The sequence below is a fragment of the Aphanomyces invadans genome (genome assembly GCF_000520115.1).
Source record: "Aphanomyces invadans strain NJM9701 unplaced genomic scaffold supercont1.1, whole genome shotgun sequence".
Taxonomy (NCBI): Eukaryota; Oomycota; class Saprolegniomycetes; order Saprolegniales; family Verrucalvaceae; genus Aphanomyces; species Aphanomyces invadans.
The window spans coordinates 1,514,763-1,532,869 of record NW_008580146.1 but is presented as its reverse complement, the minus strand read 5'-3'; the positions used below and the strand labels follow the sequence as shown (position 1 = coordinate 1,532,869).

Here is an 18,107-nt window from a genome sequence, read left to right as displayed (position 1 = left end):
TCGCGATGGTCTCCCCCATCTCGCACCAACGGAACGGGGCATTAAAACTGCGTCAAGTCGGCGGCTAACGACGTGCAAAAGATGCAGCATCCGTACCAATCGCAAAAGTGTCAATGGTGTTCCAAATGCCGTTGCAGTTCGCTGACGACAACAATACGCGATAACAGAATGGTGAGACAACGGGTCTTGAAGCATAAAATAGTACACAACTGCATGCTCATGCCGTCGGCCCTTTTTGCGACTGCAATGTGCATGACAAGTCGACTAGGTGGCGCATGGTCGGACGCCTACAACAAGCTGAGACGCTACAAGGAGGGCGAAGGGGCTGTACCCATGGGGGCAGTTCCACGGCTGCTCGAGTTCTGCCAGTTGCAGAAGAATCTACCGGAATATGGATACAGGCGTCGTCGCAAACTGGGATTGCGCACCTTTTGCATTTCGTCTCGTTTCAACGCCGTCCCGATCATGACGGCGCTGCGGCATGCCCGCGATGCAAACATGGCAAGTGTTTTGGGCAGTCGGATCGTCGACGCTGCGTGTGGAGATTCAAGGACCAGCGACACTAACTCGCGGACATCTAAGCGAATTCAACCAGGAGTGCGGTGAACCAATGTGCCAAACAACGAATCGTCGTGTACCATCGACGCCCCACTGAGTATGCTTGCTGAAAGGGACTGATATCAACTTGAGCTTCTGCGTCGCGGCGGCCGACGGATCGACTTGAAAGTGGAACCCTTGCTTCTTGAAGAGCGGCAAATGGTCCAGAATCGTCATTTCTTCGACCGCGGTGAGATCCAACGGCATGGGGCGCACGAGAGGTTGCTGGTGAATCACGGTCGTCTGCTGGAGCATTTCATACCGAAACTTTTCGTCGCTGGCGTGCTGGTCAATAATAAACAAATCGCGATCGAGGCGGGCAATGATAAACCCCAAATTGAACTGTCCGACCACTTCCATTCGGCGAAAGTCCGCCTACCCGTGGGTCAACACCGTCGATCCGTCACAATTGCACGAGTACCTTCGACAGGACACGCTGCAGCGAGACTGCGGCTTCGACAAGGTCGTCGTCTCCGTGGTCGTTAGCGACGGTGCAAGCGAGGGGAAGGGAAAGTCGACGATGTTCCTGGGACTGTTGTTTCGTGTGCTGCGCGAACAATTTCCGTTGGGCAATGAGTTCATCCATGGTGGCTTTCGAGATGGAGTAGAGCATGCGCTGATGTTTCTTGGGCGTGTCCTTCTTGGCCGACATATTTGAGAACGATGATGCAGTTGCTGCAGCTGGCGTGTTCAACGTATCGTCCAGTGGCTGGTGTTTGGATAATGGTGTGGCTGCACATGACGCCGCCGTTGAACTGGGCGACGCTGGTACGCAATTCGACTCATACGAAGACGTTGTCGATGGGTCGTCGTCAAGACTACGATGGAAGTGCGCCATGGGGAGTGCACTGGGGTGAAGAAACGAGGAAGTAGTGTCCCCGGCAGGGATTGATGGGCTGGTGTTTGAACGAGTCACATTCCAGCCACCCCCAGTGCCTGTTGTATCATCGTCATTTGTATCAGCGTCGCGTTGAACTGGTGTCTCAGATGGCGGCTGGACGTCAATATGCCGAGGTCGTTTACGACGTATTGATTCGTCGTCGGCGGGCATGGAGTCCTGCCCGACGTCCGACCTTGCCACATCATTGCTTTCTTCCGCGTCTCGCTGGCGTTTATTATTCGTGTTGGACGGAACAGAAAAGACACCGGGTGGAGTTGGAACCGATACTTGAAGAGCGCTTTTTTTGTGTATCGCAGGAAGTTGTTGTTGGCTGGTGGCCACGGGCAGGAGACTCTGCACTTGAAACGTGCCACGCGATGGCTCGTACATGTCCGTGAGGCCACTTTTCAGGGATTCCACAATGTGTGCCTCCTACATATTGGATCATCCGGCGCGATTCCATGAAGGAAAAGCAGATGAGGCGAGTACATGTTTGAGAAATGTTTCTCGCTTGTCGGGGGTCACGTTGACGTCTACAGCGTCGGGCGGCAGGACAAAATTGAGCATGCAAGCGGGCTTTTGCTTCATCTCGTACTGGCGCCAGATTTCGTTCACTGCTTTGGTTGCCTATACCCATCACGACATCACGCCACACTGTCTTTACGATTCGTTTCGTCCATATTTCGACGTAGTGCAGATAAATGGTCAACGTACGTTGGCAAAGTCGACTGGGCGACCATTCACGAAGAAGAACTGGCGATCGTTGTCACTCCGGCCAACGCCAGCTCCTACTTTCGACACAAACCCAGAGATTTTATAGGATGAATTGGTACTGCCGGAGGCATCAGGCCAATACGGCAACGAAATGTCCACGGCCAACAACGTCTTGAGAAACTTGCTCCCAAACACGTTGGCAATGTTGTTGGCGATGGTGGGGTTCACTTCCGTCGACAGAACTTGCTGCCGTGCGTTACTTTTGCCCGCAATATTGATGCAGGACAACTTGACGTTGGAGCTGATCACGGCATACCCCTGACGCAGTCAATGACGAAGTTGATGGAGTCGAGATGATCCTACTTGCAAGATGCGAAGAGTCTTTCCATAGTGCTTTTTGATGTTCTTCGAGAAATCCTTGTACCGGACAGGCAAGGGACGGAAGAGGTCGTCGACGAAGATGGTCGTGCCAATTCCACGAGCCTTTTTCGACTACACCGAAATCAATTGAGATGTGGAGGAAGGTATGGAACCTACCGACGACACCAACGCGCCGTTTTGATCATATTGCAGCAATGTACCAATGCTGTCATCCGCTGTGCGTGTAAGCACACTGAAGCTTCCGGAGAGTTGGCAGATTGAACTCAGCGCTTCGCCGCGGAATCCAAACGACGCGACTCTCTCCAGATCTTCGAACGCTCGAATTTTGGACGTGTAGTGCTTGAGCGCAATTGCTGCGTGATCTGCCTCGGGGATGCCTTGTCCGTTGTCGCTCACTTCAAACCCCACTTGGCCAAACTCCTTGAGTTTGACTTCAACCGTGGTCGCGCCAGCATCCAGCGCATTCTCCACGAGCTCCTTGACTGCCGTGGCAAGGTCCACGACTGATTGGCCGCTGCATATTTTCTGCACATCGCCCTTCGGGATGCTCTTCAGAAGGCTCGTCATGCTGCGGCTGCTTCGCGATCACTACGCGCGGACAAGTTGGCGCTTCCTGCCGCAATTCCGGATAAAAAGCGGAGTATCCGTTCTAAGAATATAATCCAATCAAATGATACCTATCCCAAATCGAAGTTTCGGATTGGCCAGTATTTGAGTCCGCATATGGGCAATTTGAAGCTTTGGACAAGTCGCATTCTTGGATCCTTCCGAACACACGACGACATGAGCTTGAAGGCGGGCACGCACAACAAGCCGAAGGCCGCGATGACTGTAAGACGCTAAAATGCTACGGCGCAATGGGCGGGACAGAAGTCATAGCTGTCTGTGTAGATCATGGAGAAACGGCTGCCGCAGAACCCAAAGTACAAGGACACGCAAAGCAGGCTCGACACGGGCAGCACCGTCAACAAAGTGCGCCTCATTTGTACGTCATGGAGTTCCACCAGCAGAACATACAGTCATGTTGCGCATTTTGTTGTGAGTAGCGAGCAAGGAGTTCCTCAAACGCCGCGACGAAACCTTTCGCCGCGTGACGCCTCGATGCCTAGCTGAACTATTCTCCGAGTACGAAGACACTGGAAAGGGCGACGCAGCGGCACCAGAACTGGTCGCTCGAATGGTCAAGAATGCCGACGGCGAGTATGTCATGGAGCGGCAAGTGTCGGATGACAACCAAGAGCATGCCGGGCCTCGTATCGTCAGCTACGACGCCGAGGAAGGCGAGAATTACGATGTTCCGTACTTAATTCTCGACACACGCCCACGGGAAGACTTTGCACAGAATCGAATCCACCGATGTACGCACGTCATGCAATATCTAAGCTTGATGCTCATGGCTCTCGTTGCAGCCAAATCGTTCCCGACGGCGTTCCTCTGCCGCGACCAGTTTCTCCCCGAGATGCATCAATTCGTACGCCCCGGAGACTTCGCTACATCGGTCCATTTACGCTCCCTCGTTAGAAAAACCAAGAAAGCAAACTCATTGTGCTCTACTGCATGGACGAAAAGCTCTCGATTCAGTCAGCCAACTTGCTTGGTCAAAAGGGCTTTGACAACATATATGTCCTCACTGGCGGTTCGATCTTGGACTACCACATGGACAATTAGCTCATTTGTTACATTCCAGGGCTCTGCGAGTACGCGGCACTGTTTCCGGAGCATGTTGAGGGCACACTCCCGCCCCGACCAAAGTCCACAGGTCGAGATACGGCGAAGAAACCATCGCGGGACTTGTACAAGTCGGGAACGGCACTGACTTCGTCGTCAGTAAAGAGCGTCGCGGGGTCGATGCGGAAGAAACCAGATGGGGACTCAGACGTGTCGTCGATTGCGTCGCATCAGAGCGTTGCCGAGTCGATCATTTCGAAGGCCACGATGCGAAAGGCGAGCATCAAGCACGGCGGCAGCGGCAGTCGCGGAAGCGCGGCTGGCGGCAACTCCAACTTTCGATGAAACTCCGGCACAGTTCGTAATCAGTCGAAATTGATTTTCCTCTTACATACGCATCGTTTGGTACAATGTCAACGAGAATGGTCAAGAAGCTCTGAAACTAGGTAGAGGATGTGGCTAGGCATGCCATAATTGCCTTCATGAAAGTGGCAACCGCGTGAAAGGCGAACGTTGATGATATAGCCTCTGAAGCAAAATTGTCAGCGAACTGTGTAATGTGGCGTGACGTGAAGGAGGTCGCGCTATCGCTTACGACATCCGTGCACCTGCTCCAAGGCAGCGGGCAGCACTGATCATGCAGCGTTGTTCGGAAGTTGAGTGATAAGAAGACATGACGCGACTAGATCGGTTTGTATACGTTAGCGTTGAGCCAACGATTTCAGCTATATATCGTGCTGCGACTTGAGACCGATGGCAAACTCGTCCAACTTGGTGGCAAAGTTGATGTCGTTTTGGGACAGCCCATTGCAATCATGGGTGCTCAACGTGACGTCGACTCGGTTGTACACGTTGAACCACTCGGGATGGTGGTTCGTTTGTTCGGCCACAAGAGCCGCGCGGGACATGAAGCCCCATGCTTCATTGAAGTCCTTGAAGTCGAAGCGGCGGTAGATAGCATCACGGCCTTCAACGACCTTCCAGTCAGGGATTTTCGCTAGACCCAACGAGCGTTCCGTCGACGTCAGTCGCTTTGGCACGGTGCTGAGGAAGCGGCGTCTAAGCATGATCACAAGATGAGAAATGCACCCTCATCGCGTGTCTCGGGCCAAAATTTAAAACCATTGATATTTCAAATGCATTTCAAATGTACCTCGCCTCCACCGCAATGTCGTCACGAGGTCTCTATGTAAAGCTCAACGTCATGACCTCGATTGAACGATTCAGACGGGCTGCGATGGCGCTTGTACCTGTAGGCAGTTTTTCCAGTGGCGATCCATGTTTTGCTTGGAGTATGCACCCCTCCAACCGCAGTGCTTGCACTTGGCCTGGTCGCACTTGAGCTCCCCGAACTTTGGAGACCATTCGAATTCCGCATGAATGAGGGACTTTGGGCGACCAACTTTGCGAACAGACGCTGCAATTGGCGCGGCGCTCTCGTCCTTGCCGACCGTGGCGGCAGCGATCGGAGATGGTGGGTCGATGGTTGCCATCGATGTTGTTTTAAATATTTCAAATTTTCTCCCTGGTGTTTCGTTTCAAACCTTCACATCAGTATAGATGGAATAAATTAAAATCCTATCGAATATATCCGAGGTGAAATAAAAAAAAATCATATATTTAAATTGCGAGGGTAATCAGATTTTTCTTGCAAGAGCTAGCGCCACTGGGAAATGCGGCGCATTGCGCCACACTTGAGGCACGACGTCGCTCGCTTCATGTTACTATTTCCGCAACCAGCTTTGACGCATTCCCAATTGTCCGTGAGCACTGTGGCGCTTTCTTGCTTGCGTCCTGACGAGTGAATTGTTCCAATTGTACCTTTCGACGCTTCTTGCTCCTTCAGCTGAGCAAAGAAGTCTCTCTTGCGGTCCGTTTTCACGGCCAACGTCGAAGGAGTCGCATTGAGGGCATCTGTCGAGGCACTTTCCTCCTGGGATACATCTGCGTTGTCGCTGGTTTGTCGACGTTTGACCTTTTTGTGTTTTTTCTCCTTCTTCTTCTTCTTTCGATCAAACGACGATGACCGCGATGCCGATCGGTTTCTTCTTCTAGCGTTTTCCCTACTTCGACTTCTGCTTCGATCCCGCCGTGTGCTTGGACTTCGTGATCGCGACCGCCGCGACTTTGTGTTACGTCGTGGGGAGTCTGCCTCCGCCGACGCCATCTCCTATGAAACGCACGGTCAAACACAAATGGAGCCAATCAGTGGCAAGGAGAAGGAGCCCATTTAATTTCGAGTTTGTCTGCACGACACCAATGCATTTAAATTATTGAATTCAATGACTTCATTTGTCAAAATAATGATTATTACGCGTAGTGATTGGTTATTTCATGAAAAATCCCATTGTTCAAATCCAAGGAACCACACGCGCAGCCTCTTTCGCCATGGCGTGCTACGTTGACTTTGAGACGTCCATGGTATGTGAAGCAAGATGAAGTCCCCGGAATCCATAATGGAGCGCTAGGGAACGTTTACGATGGAGCTGTATATGCAGCATGCTCCCCGTACATGCAAGAACATCATCGAATTGGCTCGCCGTGGGTACTACGACAATACCATTTTCCACCGCATTATCAAGGTAGGACCCGCAATCACGCGATCTTTGCAACATGTATCACGCATTGATTCGTGCGCCATATAGGATTTCATGATCCAAGGTGGTGACCCAACAGGCACGGGACGTGGTGGCGAGTCCATCTATGGGTTGGTCGATTAATTGATCTCGCATCACCACTGCATGCCTATACATAGGGGAAAATTCGAAGACGAAATTACTCCGCAGCTCAAGCACACGGGTGCGGGGGTACTGTCCATGGTGAGTCTACTCGTGAATCCTATCGACTCTTCTGAAATGTACACCATAGGCAAATGCCGGCCCGAACACAAACGGTAGTCAGTTTTTCATCACGTTAGCACCTACTCCATGGTTGGACGGAAAGCATTCAATCTTTGGTCGGATTTCGGAAGGCATGGGCGTCGTCAAGCGTATTGGGCTCGTTCAGACGGGGGCCAACGACAAGTTGAGTCCTTCACTTCGTCGCATCCCTGTTCTCATGCCATGTTCTCCACATAGGCCACACGACGACATTCGCATTCTCCGAGCATTGCCCAGATAAATGCACACAACAACAAAACTTTTTTTTCAAAACCCTTCGCTGTTTTGAAACGCCCCGTCGGTTACAACGCTCACTTGTCGGGTGATGCAGATGGCAAAATGGCAAACAGCGTCGGCTGTGCGGTTGGCCTAAAGGCATTGTTCGTGTCTTCTGGTCTGTGGGCGAGTCATGCCGGGCCCTGCCTGCGTCGGTCCTCTGGTCTACCGCAAGCATGACAACGCCACAGATGTGTCGATCACCCGCAACTGCACCTCCAGCGTCAAAGCAAACACCACCGACGACGTTTGGTACCCCAACACCACATACATGCAAATCCGGCACGGGCCATGGGGTATCGAGACTGTTGTAGACAACGAATGCGTCTCCTTGGGCCGACCAAACCTGTTCGTGCAGGCCAACTGTTCGCAAATGACTTTTGGTCATTTTACGGACGCTCAGTGCACAATGCCCCTCACGTCCGAGCCGCTTGCCACGGATGTACGAACTTGCTATGCCACATTATCTGCAGCAGCGAGAGACACCATCACGTTCCCACCTCCTTCCGGGTCCCTGCCAACAACTACCCCCGCAGTTCTGACGAATGTTGTGAATACGGCTCCGCAATCCACTGCCGTCCCCACCTCAACTACTCCGGCAGACACAATCACAGCGCCGCCGACTTCGCAACCTTCGACCACGCCTCCACCCCTCACGTCGAACCCACCGCCTGTAACTTCAACCAATCCAACCGTGACCCCGGGCCACCCCCCGGCCCCTGCCGAGACCACCAAGAAGCTGCCACAGCCTTCGCTGAGTTCAACGTCGATGGCATCGTCGTTCGTGTGGACGGCGGTCGGCGTTGCAATCCTTGTCGTCGGATACCGAAAGCTACGTCGCCGCCACAACAACTACATCCAACTGCGCAACCCTGGGAGCCCATAAACATTCAATCATTCCTAACGTTACTCGACTTTTTCTGACGCTGTTGAAGGGTTTTTACTCACGTGCATTGGGATCAATTCAGCGGGCGCGCTCTTTACGTGACGCACCACAAATCGGCAAGAGAAATGCCTTCGGGAAGACCTTCAATCGCAAGCCCGATGTCCTTGCAGTACGTCGGAGCGCGGTCCTACCCACAGCCGTCAATGCAGCAACACCCGATCGGATGCGTTACTTGGTTCTTGTTGGCCACGGCGTAATACGCGGCGAACGCATCGATGGAGCTCGATTGATCCTCGACGATCTCAACGTCATCGATCTTGCGCGGCTGCTTGAGCAACTCGAGCGACGCTGGTTTCTCCTCGAGCGTGTACTCGACGCCGTAGATTGGATTGACCGAGAACACCGTGTGCAAACTCTTGATCTCTTTGAAGAGCTCCGTCAGCTTCTCTTCGGGGTCCACGCGGAACCCGAGGACATAGCCCCCGCTCGACACGGACGTCTCAATGACGAGGGCAGGACCGAACTTTGAGTTGCGGATGCGCGCGCTCTTGATTTGCATGTACGGCATGCTCACGTTGAAATTCTCCGCCAGGTTGGCGTGCCACACGACGCGAACGTTTGTGACAAAGAACGTGCCGAGGTTGCCCTGGTCGGAGCTGAGGTTCCACACTCCGGGGACTTTGGTGTACACTTGTTCATGGGGTAGCAGGCGCAGCTCTTTGTCCTGGATCGATTCCATCACGCGAGCCATTCAAGCGGTACCGTTGCATACCTGGATGATGGCGCCACGCAACTTGAGATCGCGGTACAGTTTCGTGGTTTCGTACGATCGAAACACGGCTTGAACCGTCGTGAACAGCCGCGGACTGGCCTTCACCAGCGACGTAAAGATGAATTCGAACCGTGAGTTCGAGTACTTGGTCATGATGTACAGCGCTTGCGTCGACCCTCGAAGCTTGGACGTCGCCGTACGGATCTTGACCGACTGCACACAATTGTACCCGATGCTTAAGTTCGTGCGAGTCGAACGATGCGACGCCCACAACAACCGTAGGTTGGTAATCTCCAGCGACCCGCGGTCGCCGTTGTTGCCCTTGGTGTCTTCGACAGAATTAATCGAGTCAATCGCGACCTCTCCCTTGCGGAGCTCCATGGCGGACGTCGCGATGTCGAACCGAATCTCGCGGTCCTGCCACGTGACCCCTTCCGGCGTCGACACCAGTTCCATCTTTTCCATCCTGCAGTCCACAGTTCAAGCAAAGAATGCGAACCGTCGCGATCTATCCACGCGATTTTTATTATTTGAAATTTGTAAAAACAATTGTGTCACGCATTATAAATTCACCGAAGTCAAACTTACGACTGACTCAAGCGCATGGACGCTGGACGCACAAGGAGGGCGCGTCGTCGACGGAGCTTCGGGGTAGACGCAGCGCTGGTGGACGTCGTGGACGATATTCATGACTTGGCGTCGCGAGGACATGGAAAACGAACATTTATTGCTGAAAGAGCACATCGTGTAGCTCGTATATCCGCGCATCGATTCGATTCTGGATGGTTGCTTCGTCATCTTCATTCACGTCGTTATCGTCGTTGTCGGCCGCTTTCTTGGCGCGGTATTCAGCGACCGCGTTCTTGAAGTCGCAGAACGTCTTTTGCAGGTCATGCTCCTTCGTCCCGAGCCACGTGTCCGAATCGACATACTCCACTTGAAGGTACCGCTCGCCTTCGAGTTCGACGGCATACCTCTTCCGATTCGCTTCTCTCGTCGTCTTGGACAGCGTAATTTCCATGCTGCTCATGATATTGGCGCGTTCGGCGTACCATTGCTGCTCGGACGCTTCAATGATCGATTCGTACGTGTTGCCCATCCTACAGTCCATGTCAATCGCGCAAAGCGACGTCGTGGCGATGGCTGCCTTACGTGGCAATGAGAAGGTTTAGAAATACAACCGCGACCATGAACAAGTACGTGAACACAAGGAGCTGGCTCAACTGGCTCAGTTCCATGACGTCGATCAGTTGGAAATCACTCCACGTGAACGTCGAACAAAACGACGCAAGCGACAACCGCTTCATGCGCAAGTACCAAGCGTTGAACCCGGCACGCTGGTCCACAATCACGTACAAGCTGATGCCGAACCCAGTCAAGACAAAGAAGTAGAGAACGACAAACCGGCCGACATCCACGACCAGCATGCGCAGCACCATCACGATGAACGGCCCTGTGCTGCGAAACCCGAGCAAAAAGAAGAAAAAGTAAAAGTACGTGGCGAGGAGCGCCAGCGCCGCGCACGCGTCTTCGGTCACAAACTGCCCCGTCGCACGAAAGATCATGGCCAGTGCGATCAAGATGCAGAACGACAACTTGAGCACGTTGTCGACCATGCCGGCCCCCGTGTCTTCCAAGTACCCCGCGACGCCTGCCACGTTCCACACCGATCATGTCATGTAGCAAAGGTGGCCACAGTACCGTTCTTCTTGATCTGTTTGAACTCGTAGTACACGCGGTAGAGCATCTCGCCGACAACGACGCACTCGAGCGCCACGTGTGGCCATGCAGCGGCCCAGTCGATGTGTGCGCCGTCGACGCGGTAGTGGTGGGTGAAGAAAGTCGACGCCGTGAACGCGCCGCAGAAAAGCACATGCCGCCGAAAGTTCCAGTTGAACAGACGTCGCCCTGCAAACTCCCATTTCTTGTCGAGCACCATCTTGACTTCAAACGTGTCGATCATTTCGAGACGATGGCGCATGACGTCCTAGCTCACGACGACCACAAACAACGTGAGCGCATCGACACGAACGAAAGAAAACCGACGCACCTTGAGCGTCTTGGGGTCGATGCAAATCGACAGTTGCGAGTTCGACCCGAGGCATTCGACGGCCGTCTTGATGTTGCGACGCTCTAGCATACGATGCCACCACGAAGGCTGGCCACTCCAACCTTACCAGTAGATCATTTGGAAGTGACGTCGTTACCTTGGCATGGCTGTGCAGGTGGTGATGGTATGATGTCTCTGCAGATGGCACTTCGGCCGTCGTCGGGCGGACTTCGCCGTTCTTCGCCGCGTGGAGTTTCTTGGGCCGTTGGCGTCGGGCGCGTTCTTCCACCCCTTTTAGCGGAATCATCATGGACGTCACGGGACCATACGACCACGACTTGACGCTGAGAGACTTGATGATGTGCTGGAACATGCGGGATCGGCCCATTGCGGCCGCCAGCGTCAGCGGGGACCTGCGACACGATGCCCGTTAGGGCTGTTTTTCTGGACAATGAAAAGGTCGTACAAGTAATCTGTGTTGTGCTTGCGAATGAATCGTTCAAAGTGATCTTTTTCACTGCCGTGGAGCTTTTTCATGAAGAGGGGCAGGTCGTACGGTTTGGACGTGTCCAATGGATCAAAATGCTTGGGGCACGCGTTTGGGAACCGAGACATGGCGTGGCGCACGGCAAAGTCGTACACGTCGGGGAGGTCGTGGACGACAGCCATGTGCAACGCGTTGTTTCCGTGGGCGTCCATCATGAAGATGCTTGTGCGTGCAGCGCGAGATGTCGGCGGAGCACGGTCGGCGGCTTGGAGAATGCATGCCGCGGCATCCAACTGCCGCGACGACAGCGCGAATAGAAGCGGTGTCCCGCCAAAATAACACGCGTGGCCGGGCGAGAAGAACACGCCTGTGGTCTCGGCGTCCTAATCAGAGCTGTCAGGTGCACGGGAGGAGTCGAATGAGACGAACGAGAAGGTCGGGCAGGTGTTCCACAAGCCATTTCACGATGTCTAGCTTTCGATGGACGATGGAAATGTGCAGAATGTTTTCGCCCTGGTATGGCGATGGGTGGCTGGCATCGTGAGCGTCATACGACGCCAGCGCATACGGAAAACCCTTGGACACTGGGACATTGCATGGTTCATCGAAGACGGCTAAAGGTAGTCACACCTACCGGGGTATGCTTGTATGACTTGCTTGCCCAAGTCAAAGTTCATATACAAAAATGCAATCAGGAGCGGCGTGGCGCCGACGCTGTCGCGAGAGTTGAGCTGGCTGTCGTTGTGTACGAGGTACTTCATCAATTCCACCGCGTTGTTGGTCATGACGTATTGGAACACAGGCGTGTCAGCCAAGTCTCGTTGCTGGAGAGCCACAACATCGACCTTTTCGGCTTCCCCGGACACGGACTTGCGCGTGAAGTGCATCGCCAGTACCGCGTCACGTGCACAAGAGCAGTTTCCATACGCGCGCCGTTTCATGTTACCATTGAACACCGTCCGGATATTTGGTGCGAAATCCGAATGATAGGTGGGTATTCAAATCAAATCCCGGGTATTTCGGTTTTTCACTGGATTTCCATGAAACTGTTTGCAAGACAGGCAAGCATGCCATCCGAGCACGTCGACAGATGCGAGCGGGCATTTGATGGATGGGGAACCTGCAGACATCACGGTGCAGGCTCTGCTGAACGACGAGCGCATGACCAACGTTGGGACAGACTGGGATGGACGTGTGAAATCAATTAATTTAGCTCTTGAATCAACGGACGCGACTGGACAGAGGATGGCGGCGTCAGGCGAATGGACGTGTTGGGGCTTTGCACCTTGAATTGAATGTCCTGGGGAATGTCTTCTTCACTGCCGCTGTCGTCGTCGTCCTTGTCGCCCATAACTCCCAAGGCGAAATCCTGATGGCGAAATACTCTCGTCAGACACGACCAATTCAATACAAGTCGAGCAGGGGTTACCACACACCATTTGAATGACTGGCTTTTCAGTGTCAGTCTCGTCGACCTCAATGTTAAACTTGTCCGCTTCGCCATCGGAGATTGCTTTCGCAAGCGACTTGTTCTCGCGTTCAATTTGTGGCAGGAAGGCCTCCAGCTTTGAGAACACTACACAATCAAATGTGCACATAAGACGATGGGACAGAGGATTCTAACGCGGTGTAGCCGTACGTGCACTCTTGGGAACAGCCGTCGAGAAGTTGGGGCGTGGGAACGGAGGCGCGGACATGGTAGTCTCGGCCGCTGGAGTTGCTGCGAGGACTGTTGAGTGCATGACGGCCTGATTTTCCCACCACCAGGTTTGATTGGCTGAGTGGAATCTTCTCCCAAAATTTTCCGTTTTTTATAATCCATACGAGCATCAAGTAATTCTATTGTTTAACAATTGAAGACCACAATGGACAAAAAGCGACCACAAAGGACACTTCGTTTACTCTCTCTCCTCACTGTCCAGTGGATGCGTTGGCGGCGGAAAAGTCCAGCCCAGTATTATCGCCTGGTTTAATCCACTTAACCCGTGCCCGCGATGAGAGGACGCGACGAGAAACCCAATAGATTCCTTCCATTTTTCACCGCCTGGCGTCGTGCAAACCTGCGACGTTCACGCAAATGAAATTTTCACTATCGCAATTCGTGAAAATTTTCCGTCCCGGTGATCGCACCCAAATCGTGCCCGGCGAGGTACTGGAACTACGAACTTCGATTTGCAATCCAGTTAATCGACGTCCCTCGAGGCCTTACGATTTGGTGAACACGAACTGGCGCGTCCACTGTGGAGTCGTCTGAGCATGTCTCGTACCCTCCCAAGCGCACCCTCTCGCATTAGACTCGGGGCATTGTCTTCGAGAACTCGTGACCGAAAGTGCGTGGTAATTTGATCGTTCACGATGCAGCCACGCGTGTTTCTCAGACAAGTAACGTAAATCTGGAGCGGTCGTTGGCGACTTCGTTTTCACAAAAGAAGTCCAAACGCAACAGCAAAGAGGGTTGATATCATACTACGTTCACAAAAGAAGACATCTTTTCTGCGTCAAATGGGACGCGTTTATTCGGCTGAGAAATAAAATAGACACCAAATATTTTTTGCATGTGGTGTAGAATCATTCAGGAAATGTATATATTATTTAAATTTCAAGTCGAACGTAATTTCCTCTGCGAATCGAAGTATTTTCTTCAACGCCTGGGCGACCAAGATACAGCGTGACTCGGCCGCGTTCATTCTACGATTCTGCGTCCGTTGACTTCTGCGCGTGCTCACAGGACAAACATTAGTGTGTGCTTGTGCTCCTCGTCCTATCGACCCCTCCAACTCCAGCTCTACCTCCCTCCACCCCTTCGACATGCCTGTCTTACTGCGACGAAGTGCTCCCACCTTCACGGTGGAAGAACTTGCCGATGGGTACTCGCGGAACCGCCGTGTAACTTCTCGCAGTGAGCAAGGGTCGTCCAGACGTATTTCGGCTCCCGAGGATGTTCGAGCACACGATCCACCACAGTCTCGTACACCTAGCCGATCGGAGCCGCCAGAATACGCCCGTGCACCCTCAGAGGACAATGGCAATTTTGTCGGGGCTTGTGACGATGATATCAAGCCGAGGACAAAGCCCAAGACTCTTGCTAACATTGTACACCACCCCAACATGATGAGTACTTTGGCGAACGAACTGAACCGACTACCGAAAACCTACGCACGATTGTGCTGGGACCGTATCACGTCCTCCTTTGCCAGCGTCCGCAGTACGCGCCAAAAGAAGTCCAAGGTTTCGTCGGACACTGATATCGCGACTACGGGAACTAGTGAGGCCCGTACATCGTCGATTCCCTCGTCCCCCACGACGTCCGAGGCTTCCAATTCGTCTCTGAGGTTCCAATTTTCCCCCCAAGCATAAACGTGCAGCTGTCTTGCCCGTCTTGTACCATAGTAATTTTGAAGTCGCAGTAACGTTTTGAAAAATGCAATTAACTTAGCGTTTTGAAGAATGCAAGTACCGTGGCGAAAAGTTTGTCTTCATTGCGTTGGTTCAGTTCGCGACACGGCGACTCCGCATGGCCCCAGAGATTTGGACCCACAAGAAGATCAAAATGAGGAAAACAAAGCCAGCGATGAAGCCATAGAATCGAGGGTTCTACACGTGATCGATTATGAGCGATGGGGAAACGTGAATGTCGACGGTGAGCAACGTACACGATCGTTCACTTTGATTTCGATCTTCTGTCGCTTCAGACGCTCCGACATCTTTCCATAGCGCTCGCCATCGTATACCTTGGGTCCCAGCGCCACGTTTTGCACCTCAGTCGTACCTTGCTTGCCTTCGTTGACGAAGCGGTTGCGCATCGTCGAGCTCATTGATTCAAGTCGTCGGCCGAGTCGTTCAGCGCGGGAGTTGTGGCACGAGTTCTTATTCACTGACGGCTCGAGAGGACTGATCCCCACCTCTGATTGGTCGGTCTCTCCCGAACTTCGAATTGAAAATTCATTTATGGCGGATTTTCCATTGGTTGAAGATGTCAGATATTTTTGCGTTGTTTCAAAATGATACAGAAAAGACTCAAAACCTGGAAGAAAATTTTGCAAATGGGCTGAAAATACAGTGTCAAAATTCAACATTATTTATGAGAATGACACTGCTTATTGCGCCAAGACATTGTGTCATGCACTCGTCGAGAGCTAAATCTGCACGTACAAAGTATGCTGGCCCTGAATGGGCTGGCCAGAGCTGAAGCCGCGGTTTGAGTGCGCGTACCCGAAAACACTGAAGTACTCGCACGTGCAGAATCTGGTGATGGATTGGACGATGCGCGCGCACATGTGCAGAACGAAGATGGCGAGATATAGAAACAGCACACCCACGACAAGCATATACGGGGCGTCGTCTTCAGTGATGGGTCGGCCCAGGAGTTGAAAATCGGCTCCATCGAAGTCCCATTGCGCCGGAAACGTCCACGGGAACGAGATGAAGGAAATAGCCACAGAGAAAAGCATAAGCAGCGACCCGCTAAACAAGATGGCCAAAGGAAACTTGACCAAGAGGTAGTACATGATCGCAACGAGCCCGTCACGCGAAAACGTGGTCAATGCCGGCGTCACACGGATGCCTTCATACGCGAATCCACCGCGAGGACAGGAAAACCCGACCGAAATGTGCTGATGGGTCGGAGCAATCACGTTGTACAACAACGCGTCCGCCTGAGCGATGAAGTAGACGAGGTACATGAGGAACTTGAACACGACGACGCCGATGCAGCATAGAGGCAATAGCGCCAGCCCCAGCGAGAGACAAAACGAAATGACACCAAAAGCAACGACCGACAGGAGCAAGTTGGCAGTGTGAAACATCGCCATCTTCCAAGTCAGCCACTGGAACGGACTCGTGACTGCAAACCAGAAGCAGTCTGGCTTGCGCTCCTCCGGGACAGTGTAGTACGTCGAAAGGGTGCCATAAGAAGCTTCACTGACAGGGACAGCGAGCGGCACCGCCGATATCACTGGCGTCGTCTCGTTCGGGGCGGTGCGTTTCTTCCCCATGCCACCTCTAAATCAAATCTTTGTTGTGGACGGAAATTGGCAAGTTTTTGCTGCTTGCGATTGGCTCATACTTGGAAAAACCAGCCAATCAAAACGGTTTCGGAATGAAGGTATTGACTTGATCTTTGTCTGCAAGTACAACGATGATGGTTCATGAGTTTGAACCATGGCTGGCATGAACATCCACAAGACGTTCCTCAAGCGCGCTGTGAGCTCTCAGAAGCTCCGCGCGGTTGTGGTTGATTACGAAGCTCTATGCAAGTCGACGGCAGCGCCACCTACTCCTCCACCGACTCCTGTCCAGGATGCTGCGAAACTGGGCGAGCCATTGGCCGACGTGAAGCGAGGGTCGCTGTTGTCAAATGTTCGAGGACTGCTCAACAGCATGACCCAGTCCGAGACTGAACAGGGGCGACGTGTTCAAACAACGCTAGCAGGGTTGCCATCCTTCAGTGCGTGCAAAGCTGGGCCCCATACCGATAACTTTGTCCATGCTAGTGCGAGCGACGATTCTAGGCGAAGATGTAGACAAGAACGACAAGGAAGGTGAGGACGATACTGGACTTCACGACAAACTCGTGGGAGAAATTCAACGGAAAACGCCCGTGAAATCATCTACAAAAGGCGACGTATTGGCATTTGAGGACGAAAGCAGTTCTGACGGTGTCCGAGCCAAGTATTTGGCCAAGATGAACGCACTCAAACAGCGCGCGAAGCTCAAATCACTTTCGAAAGACTCGCCAGCGGACGTCCTCAGCCGCCCTGAACCTGCGGCATGCACGAACGTCGTGGCCTCTGCTGGTAACGACACGGAAGAGAAAGGCGGCAGCGCCTTGCCGAAGCGCAAAGTCAACGAACACACGAACGTGTTCTTGGTTTGTTTTCTCTCTCCGTGGGCATTTGAATCGCTGACGGCGATGCATGGGTAGAGCTATATCAGCTTGCGCGGTCTGTCGCTTGGCGTGATTCCGCCGACTTCACCGCATCGACGAGAAGAGTTCCAGCAATTCGTCGACGAGGTATCCGTGCATGTTGATGCGGCGAGAAGGGCTCAATGGCGTCGCCCAGATGGACTATTTGGATGCTGTCATGGAAGCTGCCAACACGTTTCCAATGGCCGCCCCGGTCGTCCACATCTGCGACAAGTTGGGGGTCGCCCCCAAAGATGCCATCGTAAGTCCGGCGGGCCGTCCCTCCTCCGAAACTTAACGTATTCGTCCATGGTGGCAGGTGATCTCGGGCTCCCATGCGGCAATTTCGTCGGGCAGGTTGGAGACATGTCCTTGGCGGTCGCAACTGAGTCGTTTTGCACAGGGCGGCCGGTGCGTACACGTGCTTCGTGCCAAATTCGCCAAACGAAGTCAACCACGACAGCGACTACACGATCCCCAACCTGCGCGAGTTCAAGTACATTGTCGAGGAGCTCAACGGCATCTCGTGGCGCAATTGACACAACTAGCTAGCAGCAGTGTGAAGCAATGCAGTCCATTGTGAAATTGATGGGTTGTTACTTGGATCGACGG

At 53.0% G+C, this 18,107-nt stretch overlaps 13 protein-coding genes across 15 annotated transcripts; 5 read left to right on the top strand and 8 right to left on the bottom strand.

The window, feature by feature from the left end:
- Positions 1–90: 90 nt before the first annotated feature.
- On the bottom strand, positions 91–3,191 carry H310_00455 (hypothetical protein). The gene is made up of 9 exons (XM_008863258.1): positions 2,729–3,191; positions 2,555–2,683; positions 2,192–2,509; positions 1,967–2,104; positions 1,019–1,909; positions 639–972; positions 429–577; positions 332–381; positions 91–287 (listed from the first exon to the last, which is right to left on the bottom strand). Exons 1-9 carry the CDS (start codon positions 3,137–3,139, stop codon positions 218–220), a joined length of 2,490 nt encoding a protein of 829 aa, XP_008861480.1. The 5' UTR covers positions 3,140–3,191; the 3' UTR covers positions 91–217.
- Positions 3,192–3,306: 115 nt separating this feature from the next.
- On the top strand, positions 3,307–4,655 carry H310_00454 (hypothetical protein). The gene is made up of 6 exons (XM_008863257.1): positions 3,307–3,403; positions 3,464–3,557; positions 3,619–3,930; positions 3,982–4,043; positions 4,094–4,208; positions 4,260–4,655. The coding sequence occupies exons 1-6, from the start codon at positions 3,356–3,358 to the stop codon at positions 4,583–4,585; spliced, it is 957 nt and encodes a 318-aa protein (XP_008861479.1). The 5' UTR covers positions 3,307–3,355; the 3' UTR covers positions 4,586–4,655.
- A 310-nt stretch (positions 4,656–4,965) lies between these two features.
- On the bottom strand, positions 4,966–5,733 carry H310_00453 (hypothetical protein; the record flags this gene model as incomplete). The annotated part of the gene is made up of 3 exons (XM_008863256.1): positions 4,966–5,299; positions 5,394–5,425; positions 5,491–5,733. The coding sequence occupies 3 exons, from the start codon at positions 5,731–5,733 to the stop codon at positions 4,966–4,968; spliced, it is 609 nt and encodes a 202-aa protein (XP_008861478.1).
- A 112-nt stretch (positions 5,734–5,845) lies between these two features.
- Positions 5,846–6,423, bottom strand: H310_00452 (hypothetical protein). Its single transcript, XM_008863255.1, has one exon. The coding sequence runs from the start codon at positions 6,405–6,407 to the stop codon at positions 5,898–5,900; it is 510 nt and encodes a 169-aa protein (XP_008861477.1). The 5' UTR covers positions 6,408–6,423; the 3' UTR covers positions 5,846–5,897.
- A 176-nt stretch (positions 6,424–6,599) lies between these two features.
- Positions 6,600–7,393, top strand: H310_00451 (peptidyl-prolyl cis-trans isomerase-like 1). The gene is made up of 6 exons (XM_008863254.1): positions 6,600–6,661; positions 6,709–6,822; positions 6,886–6,947; positions 6,996–7,059; positions 7,109–7,263; positions 7,318–7,393. Exons 1-6 carry the CDS (start codon positions 6,629–6,631, stop codon positions 7,358–7,360), a joined length of 471 nt encoding a protein of 156 aa, XP_008861476.1. The 5' UTR covers positions 6,600–6,628; the 3' UTR covers positions 7,361–7,393.
- Positions 7,394–7,446: 53 nt separating this feature from the next.
- Positions 7,447–9,546, bottom strand: H310_00449 (hypothetical protein). The gene is made up of 3 exons (XM_008863252.1): positions 9,054–9,546; positions 8,514–9,005; positions 7,447–8,468 (listed from the first exon to the last, which is right to left on the bottom strand). The coding sequence occupies exons 1-3, from the start codon at positions 9,516–9,518 to the stop codon at positions 8,376–8,378; spliced, it is 1,050 nt and encodes a 349-aa protein (XP_008861474.1). The 5' UTR covers positions 9,519–9,546; the 3' UTR covers positions 7,447–8,375.
- On the top strand, positions 7,529–8,281 carry H310_00450 (hypothetical protein; the record flags this gene model as incomplete). Its single annotated transcript, XM_008863253.1, has 1 exon — positions 7,529–8,281. The coding sequence occupies one exon, from the start codon at positions 7,529–7,531 to the stop codon at positions 8,279–8,281; it is 753 nt and encodes a 250-aa protein (XP_008861475.1).
- Positions 9,547–9,617: 71 nt separating the features above from the next.
- Positions 9,618–12,519, bottom strand: H310_00448. 2 transcript variants are annotated; one of them, XM_008863250.1, is made up of 8 exons: positions 12,225–12,519; positions 12,020–12,174; positions 11,570–11,973; positions 11,261–11,516; positions 11,104–11,211; positions 10,755–11,040; positions 10,206–10,704; positions 9,618–10,153 (listed from the first exon to the last, which is right to left on the bottom strand). In XM_008863250.1, exons 1-8 carry the CDS (start codon positions 12,475–12,477, stop codon positions 9,778–9,780), a joined length of 2,337 nt encoding a protein of 778 aa, XP_008861472.1. In that variant the 5' UTR covers positions 12,478–12,519; the 3' UTR covers positions 9,618–9,777. The 2 variants fall into 2 exon arrangements, with proteins under 2 accessions (XP_008861472.1, XP_008861473.1); XM_008863251.1 differs by having other exon boundaries at positions 9,618–10,704.
- A 253-nt stretch (positions 12,520–12,772) lies between these two features.
- H310_00447 lies at positions 12,773–13,362 on the bottom strand. 2 transcript variants are annotated; one of them, XM_008863248.1, is made up of 3 exons: positions 13,230–13,362; positions 13,027–13,166; positions 12,773–12,959 (listed from the first exon to the last, which is right to left on the bottom strand). In XM_008863248.1, exons 1-3 carry the CDS (start codon positions 13,330–13,332, stop codon positions 12,795–12,797), a joined length of 408 nt encoding a protein of 135 aa, XP_008861470.1. In that variant the 5' UTR covers positions 13,333–13,362; the 3' UTR covers positions 12,773–12,794. The 2 variants fall into 2 exon arrangements, with proteins under 2 accessions (XP_008861470.1, XP_008861471.1); XM_008863249.1 differs by having other exon boundaries at positions 13,027–13,362.
- Positions 13,363–14,259: 897 nt separating this feature from the next.
- H310_00446 (hypothetical protein) lies at positions 14,260–15,541 on the top strand. Its single transcript, XM_008863247.1, has one exon. It carries the CDS (start codon positions 14,399–14,401, stop codon positions 14,945–14,947), a length of 549 nt encoding a protein of 182 aa, XP_008861469.1. The 5' UTR covers positions 14,260–14,398; the 3' UTR covers positions 14,948–15,541.
- Positions 14,272–15,545, bottom strand: H310_00445 (hypothetical protein). The gene is made up of 2 exons (XM_008863246.1): positions 15,244–15,545; positions 14,272–15,184 (listed from the first exon to the last, which is right to left on the bottom strand). The coding sequence occupies exons 1-2, from the start codon at positions 15,403–15,405 to the stop codon at positions 15,080–15,082; spliced, it is 267 nt and encodes an 88-aa protein (XP_008861468.1). The 5' UTR covers positions 15,406–15,545; the 3' UTR covers positions 14,272–15,079.
- Positions 15,546–15,634: 89 nt separating this feature from the next.
- Positions 15,635–16,590, bottom strand: H310_00444 (hypothetical protein). Its single transcript, XM_008863245.1, has one exon. The coding sequence runs from the start codon at positions 16,582–16,584 to the stop codon at positions 15,727–15,729; it is 858 nt and encodes a 285-aa protein (XP_008861467.1). The 5' UTR covers positions 16,585–16,590; the 3' UTR covers positions 15,635–15,726.
- A 154-nt stretch (positions 16,591–16,744) lies between these two features.
- H310_00443 (hypothetical protein) lies at positions 16,745–18,102 on the top strand. Its single transcript, XM_008863244.1, has 6 exons — positions 16,745–17,036; positions 17,083–17,459; positions 17,514–17,603; positions 17,653–17,757; positions 17,815–17,852; positions 17,899–18,102. Exons 1-6 carry the CDS (start codon positions 16,751–16,753, stop codon positions 18,032–18,034), a joined length of 1,032 nt encoding a protein of 343 aa, XP_008861466.1. The 5' UTR covers positions 16,745–16,750; the 3' UTR covers positions 18,035–18,102.
- Positions 18,103–18,107: the final 5 nt, after the last annotated feature.

Excerpts from the sequence above, each read along its gene's own strand:
- H310_00452 (XM_008863255.1), bottom strand. The coding sequence starts at position 6,407 with ATGGCGTCGGCGGAGGCAGACTCCCCACGACGTAACACAAAGTCGCGG.
- H310_00454 (XM_008863257.1), top strand. The coding sequence starts at position 3,356 with ATGAGCTTGAAGGCGGGCACGCACAACAAGCCGAAGGCCGCGATGACT. Across the intron at positions 4,044-4,093 it reads TCCCCGAGATGCATCAATTC|AAAAACCAAGAAAGCAAACT; the intron begins GTACGCCCCGGA and ends CTCCCTCGTTAG. Across the intron at positions 4,209-4,259 it reads CATATATGTCCTCACTGGCG|GGCTCTGCGAGTACGCGGCA; the intron begins GTTCGATCTTGG and ends GTTACATTCCAG.
- H310_00455 (XM_008863258.1), bottom strand. The coding sequence starts at position 3,139 with ATGACGAGCCTTCTGAAGAGCATCCCGAAGGGCGATGTGCAGAAAATA. Across the intron at positions 2,684-2,728 it reads ACGGCGCGTTGGTGTCGTCG|TCGAAAAAGGCTCGTGGAAT; the intron begins GTAGGTTCCATA and ends ATTTCGGTGTAG. Across the intron at positions 578-638 it reads TACTCAGTGGGGCGTCGATG|ATGTCCGCGAGTTAGTGTCG; the intron begins GTACACGACGAT and ends GAATTCGCTTAG.
- H310_00449 (XM_008863252.1), bottom strand. The coding sequence starts at position 9,518 with ATGGAAAAGATGGAACTGGTGTCGACGCCGGAAGGGGTCACGTGGCAG. Across the intron at positions 9,006-9,053 it reads TGCGTGGCGCCATCATCCAG|GACAAAGAGCTGCGCCTGCT; the intron begins GTATGCAACGGT and ends GAATCGATCCAG. Across the intron at positions 8,469-8,513 it reads CCGTGGCCAACAAGAACCAA|GACCGCGCTCCGACGTACTG; the intron begins GTAACGCATCCG and ends GGCTGTGGGTAG.
- H310_00444 (XM_008863245.1), bottom strand. The coding sequence starts at position 16,584 with ATGGGGAAGAAACGCACCGCCCCGAACGAGACGACGCCAGTGATATCG.
- H310_00448 (XM_008863250.1), bottom strand. The coding sequence starts at position 12,477 with ATGCACTTCACGCGCAAGTCCGTGTCCGGGGAAGCCGAAAAGGTCGAT. Across the intron at positions 12,175-12,224 it reads AGTCATACAAGCATACCCCG|TGTCCAAGGGTTTTCCGTAT; the intron begins GTAGGTGTGACT and ends GCAATGTCCCAG. Across the intron at positions 11,212-11,260 it reads ACCTGCACAGCCATGCCAAG|CCTTCGTGGTGGCATCGTAT; the intron begins GTAACGACGTCA and ends TGGAGTGGCCAG.
- H310_00451 (XM_008863254.1), top strand. The coding sequence starts at position 6,629 with ATGGCGTGCTACGTTGACTTTGAGACGTCCATG. Across the intron at positions 6,948-6,995 it reads GGTGGCGAGTCCATCTATGG|GGGAAAATTCGAAGACGAAA; the intron begins GTTGGTCGATTA and ends GCCTATACATAG. Across the intron at positions 7,264-7,317 it reads CAGACGGGGGCCAACGACAA|GCCACACGACGACATTCGCA; the intron begins GTTGAGTCCTTC and ends TTCTCCACATAG.
- H310_00443 (XM_008863244.1), top strand. The coding sequence starts at position 16,751 with ATGGCTGGCATGAACATCCACAAGACGTTCCTCAAGCGCGCTGTGAGC. Across the intron at positions 17,604-17,652 it reads TCCAGCAATTCGTCGACGAG|ATGGACTATTTGGATGCTGT; the intron begins GTATCCGTGCAT and ends GGCGTCGCCCAG. Across the intron at positions 17,853-17,898 it reads GCGGCAATTTCGTCGGGCAG|GGCGGCCGGTGCGTACACGT; the intron begins GTTGGAGACATG and ends CGTTTTGCACAG.
- H310_00445 (XM_008863246.1), bottom strand. The coding sequence starts at position 15,405 with ATGAGCTCGACGATGCGCAACCGCTTCGTCAACGAAGGCAAGCAAGGT. Across the intron at positions 15,185-15,243 it reads AAATCAAAGTGAACGATCGT|AACCCTCGATTCTATGGCTT; the intron begins GTACGTTGCTCA and ends GATCACGTGTAG.
- H310_00446 (XM_008863247.1), top strand. The coding sequence starts at position 14,399 with ATGCCTGTCTTACTGCGACGAAGTGCTCCCACCTTCACGGTGGAAGAA.
- H310_00447 (XM_008863248.1), bottom strand. The coding sequence starts at position 13,332 with ATGCACTCAACAGTCCTCGCAGCAACTCCAGCGGCCGAGACTACCATG. Across the intron at positions 13,167-13,229 it reads GGCTGTTCCCAAGAGTGCAC|TGTTCTCAAAGCTGGAGGCC; the intron begins GTACGGCTACAC and ends TTGATTGTGTAG. Across the intron at positions 12,960-13,026 it reads AAAAGCCAGTCATTCAAATG|GATTTCGCCTTGGGAGTTAT; the intron begins GTGTGTGGTAAC and ends TTTCGCCATCAG.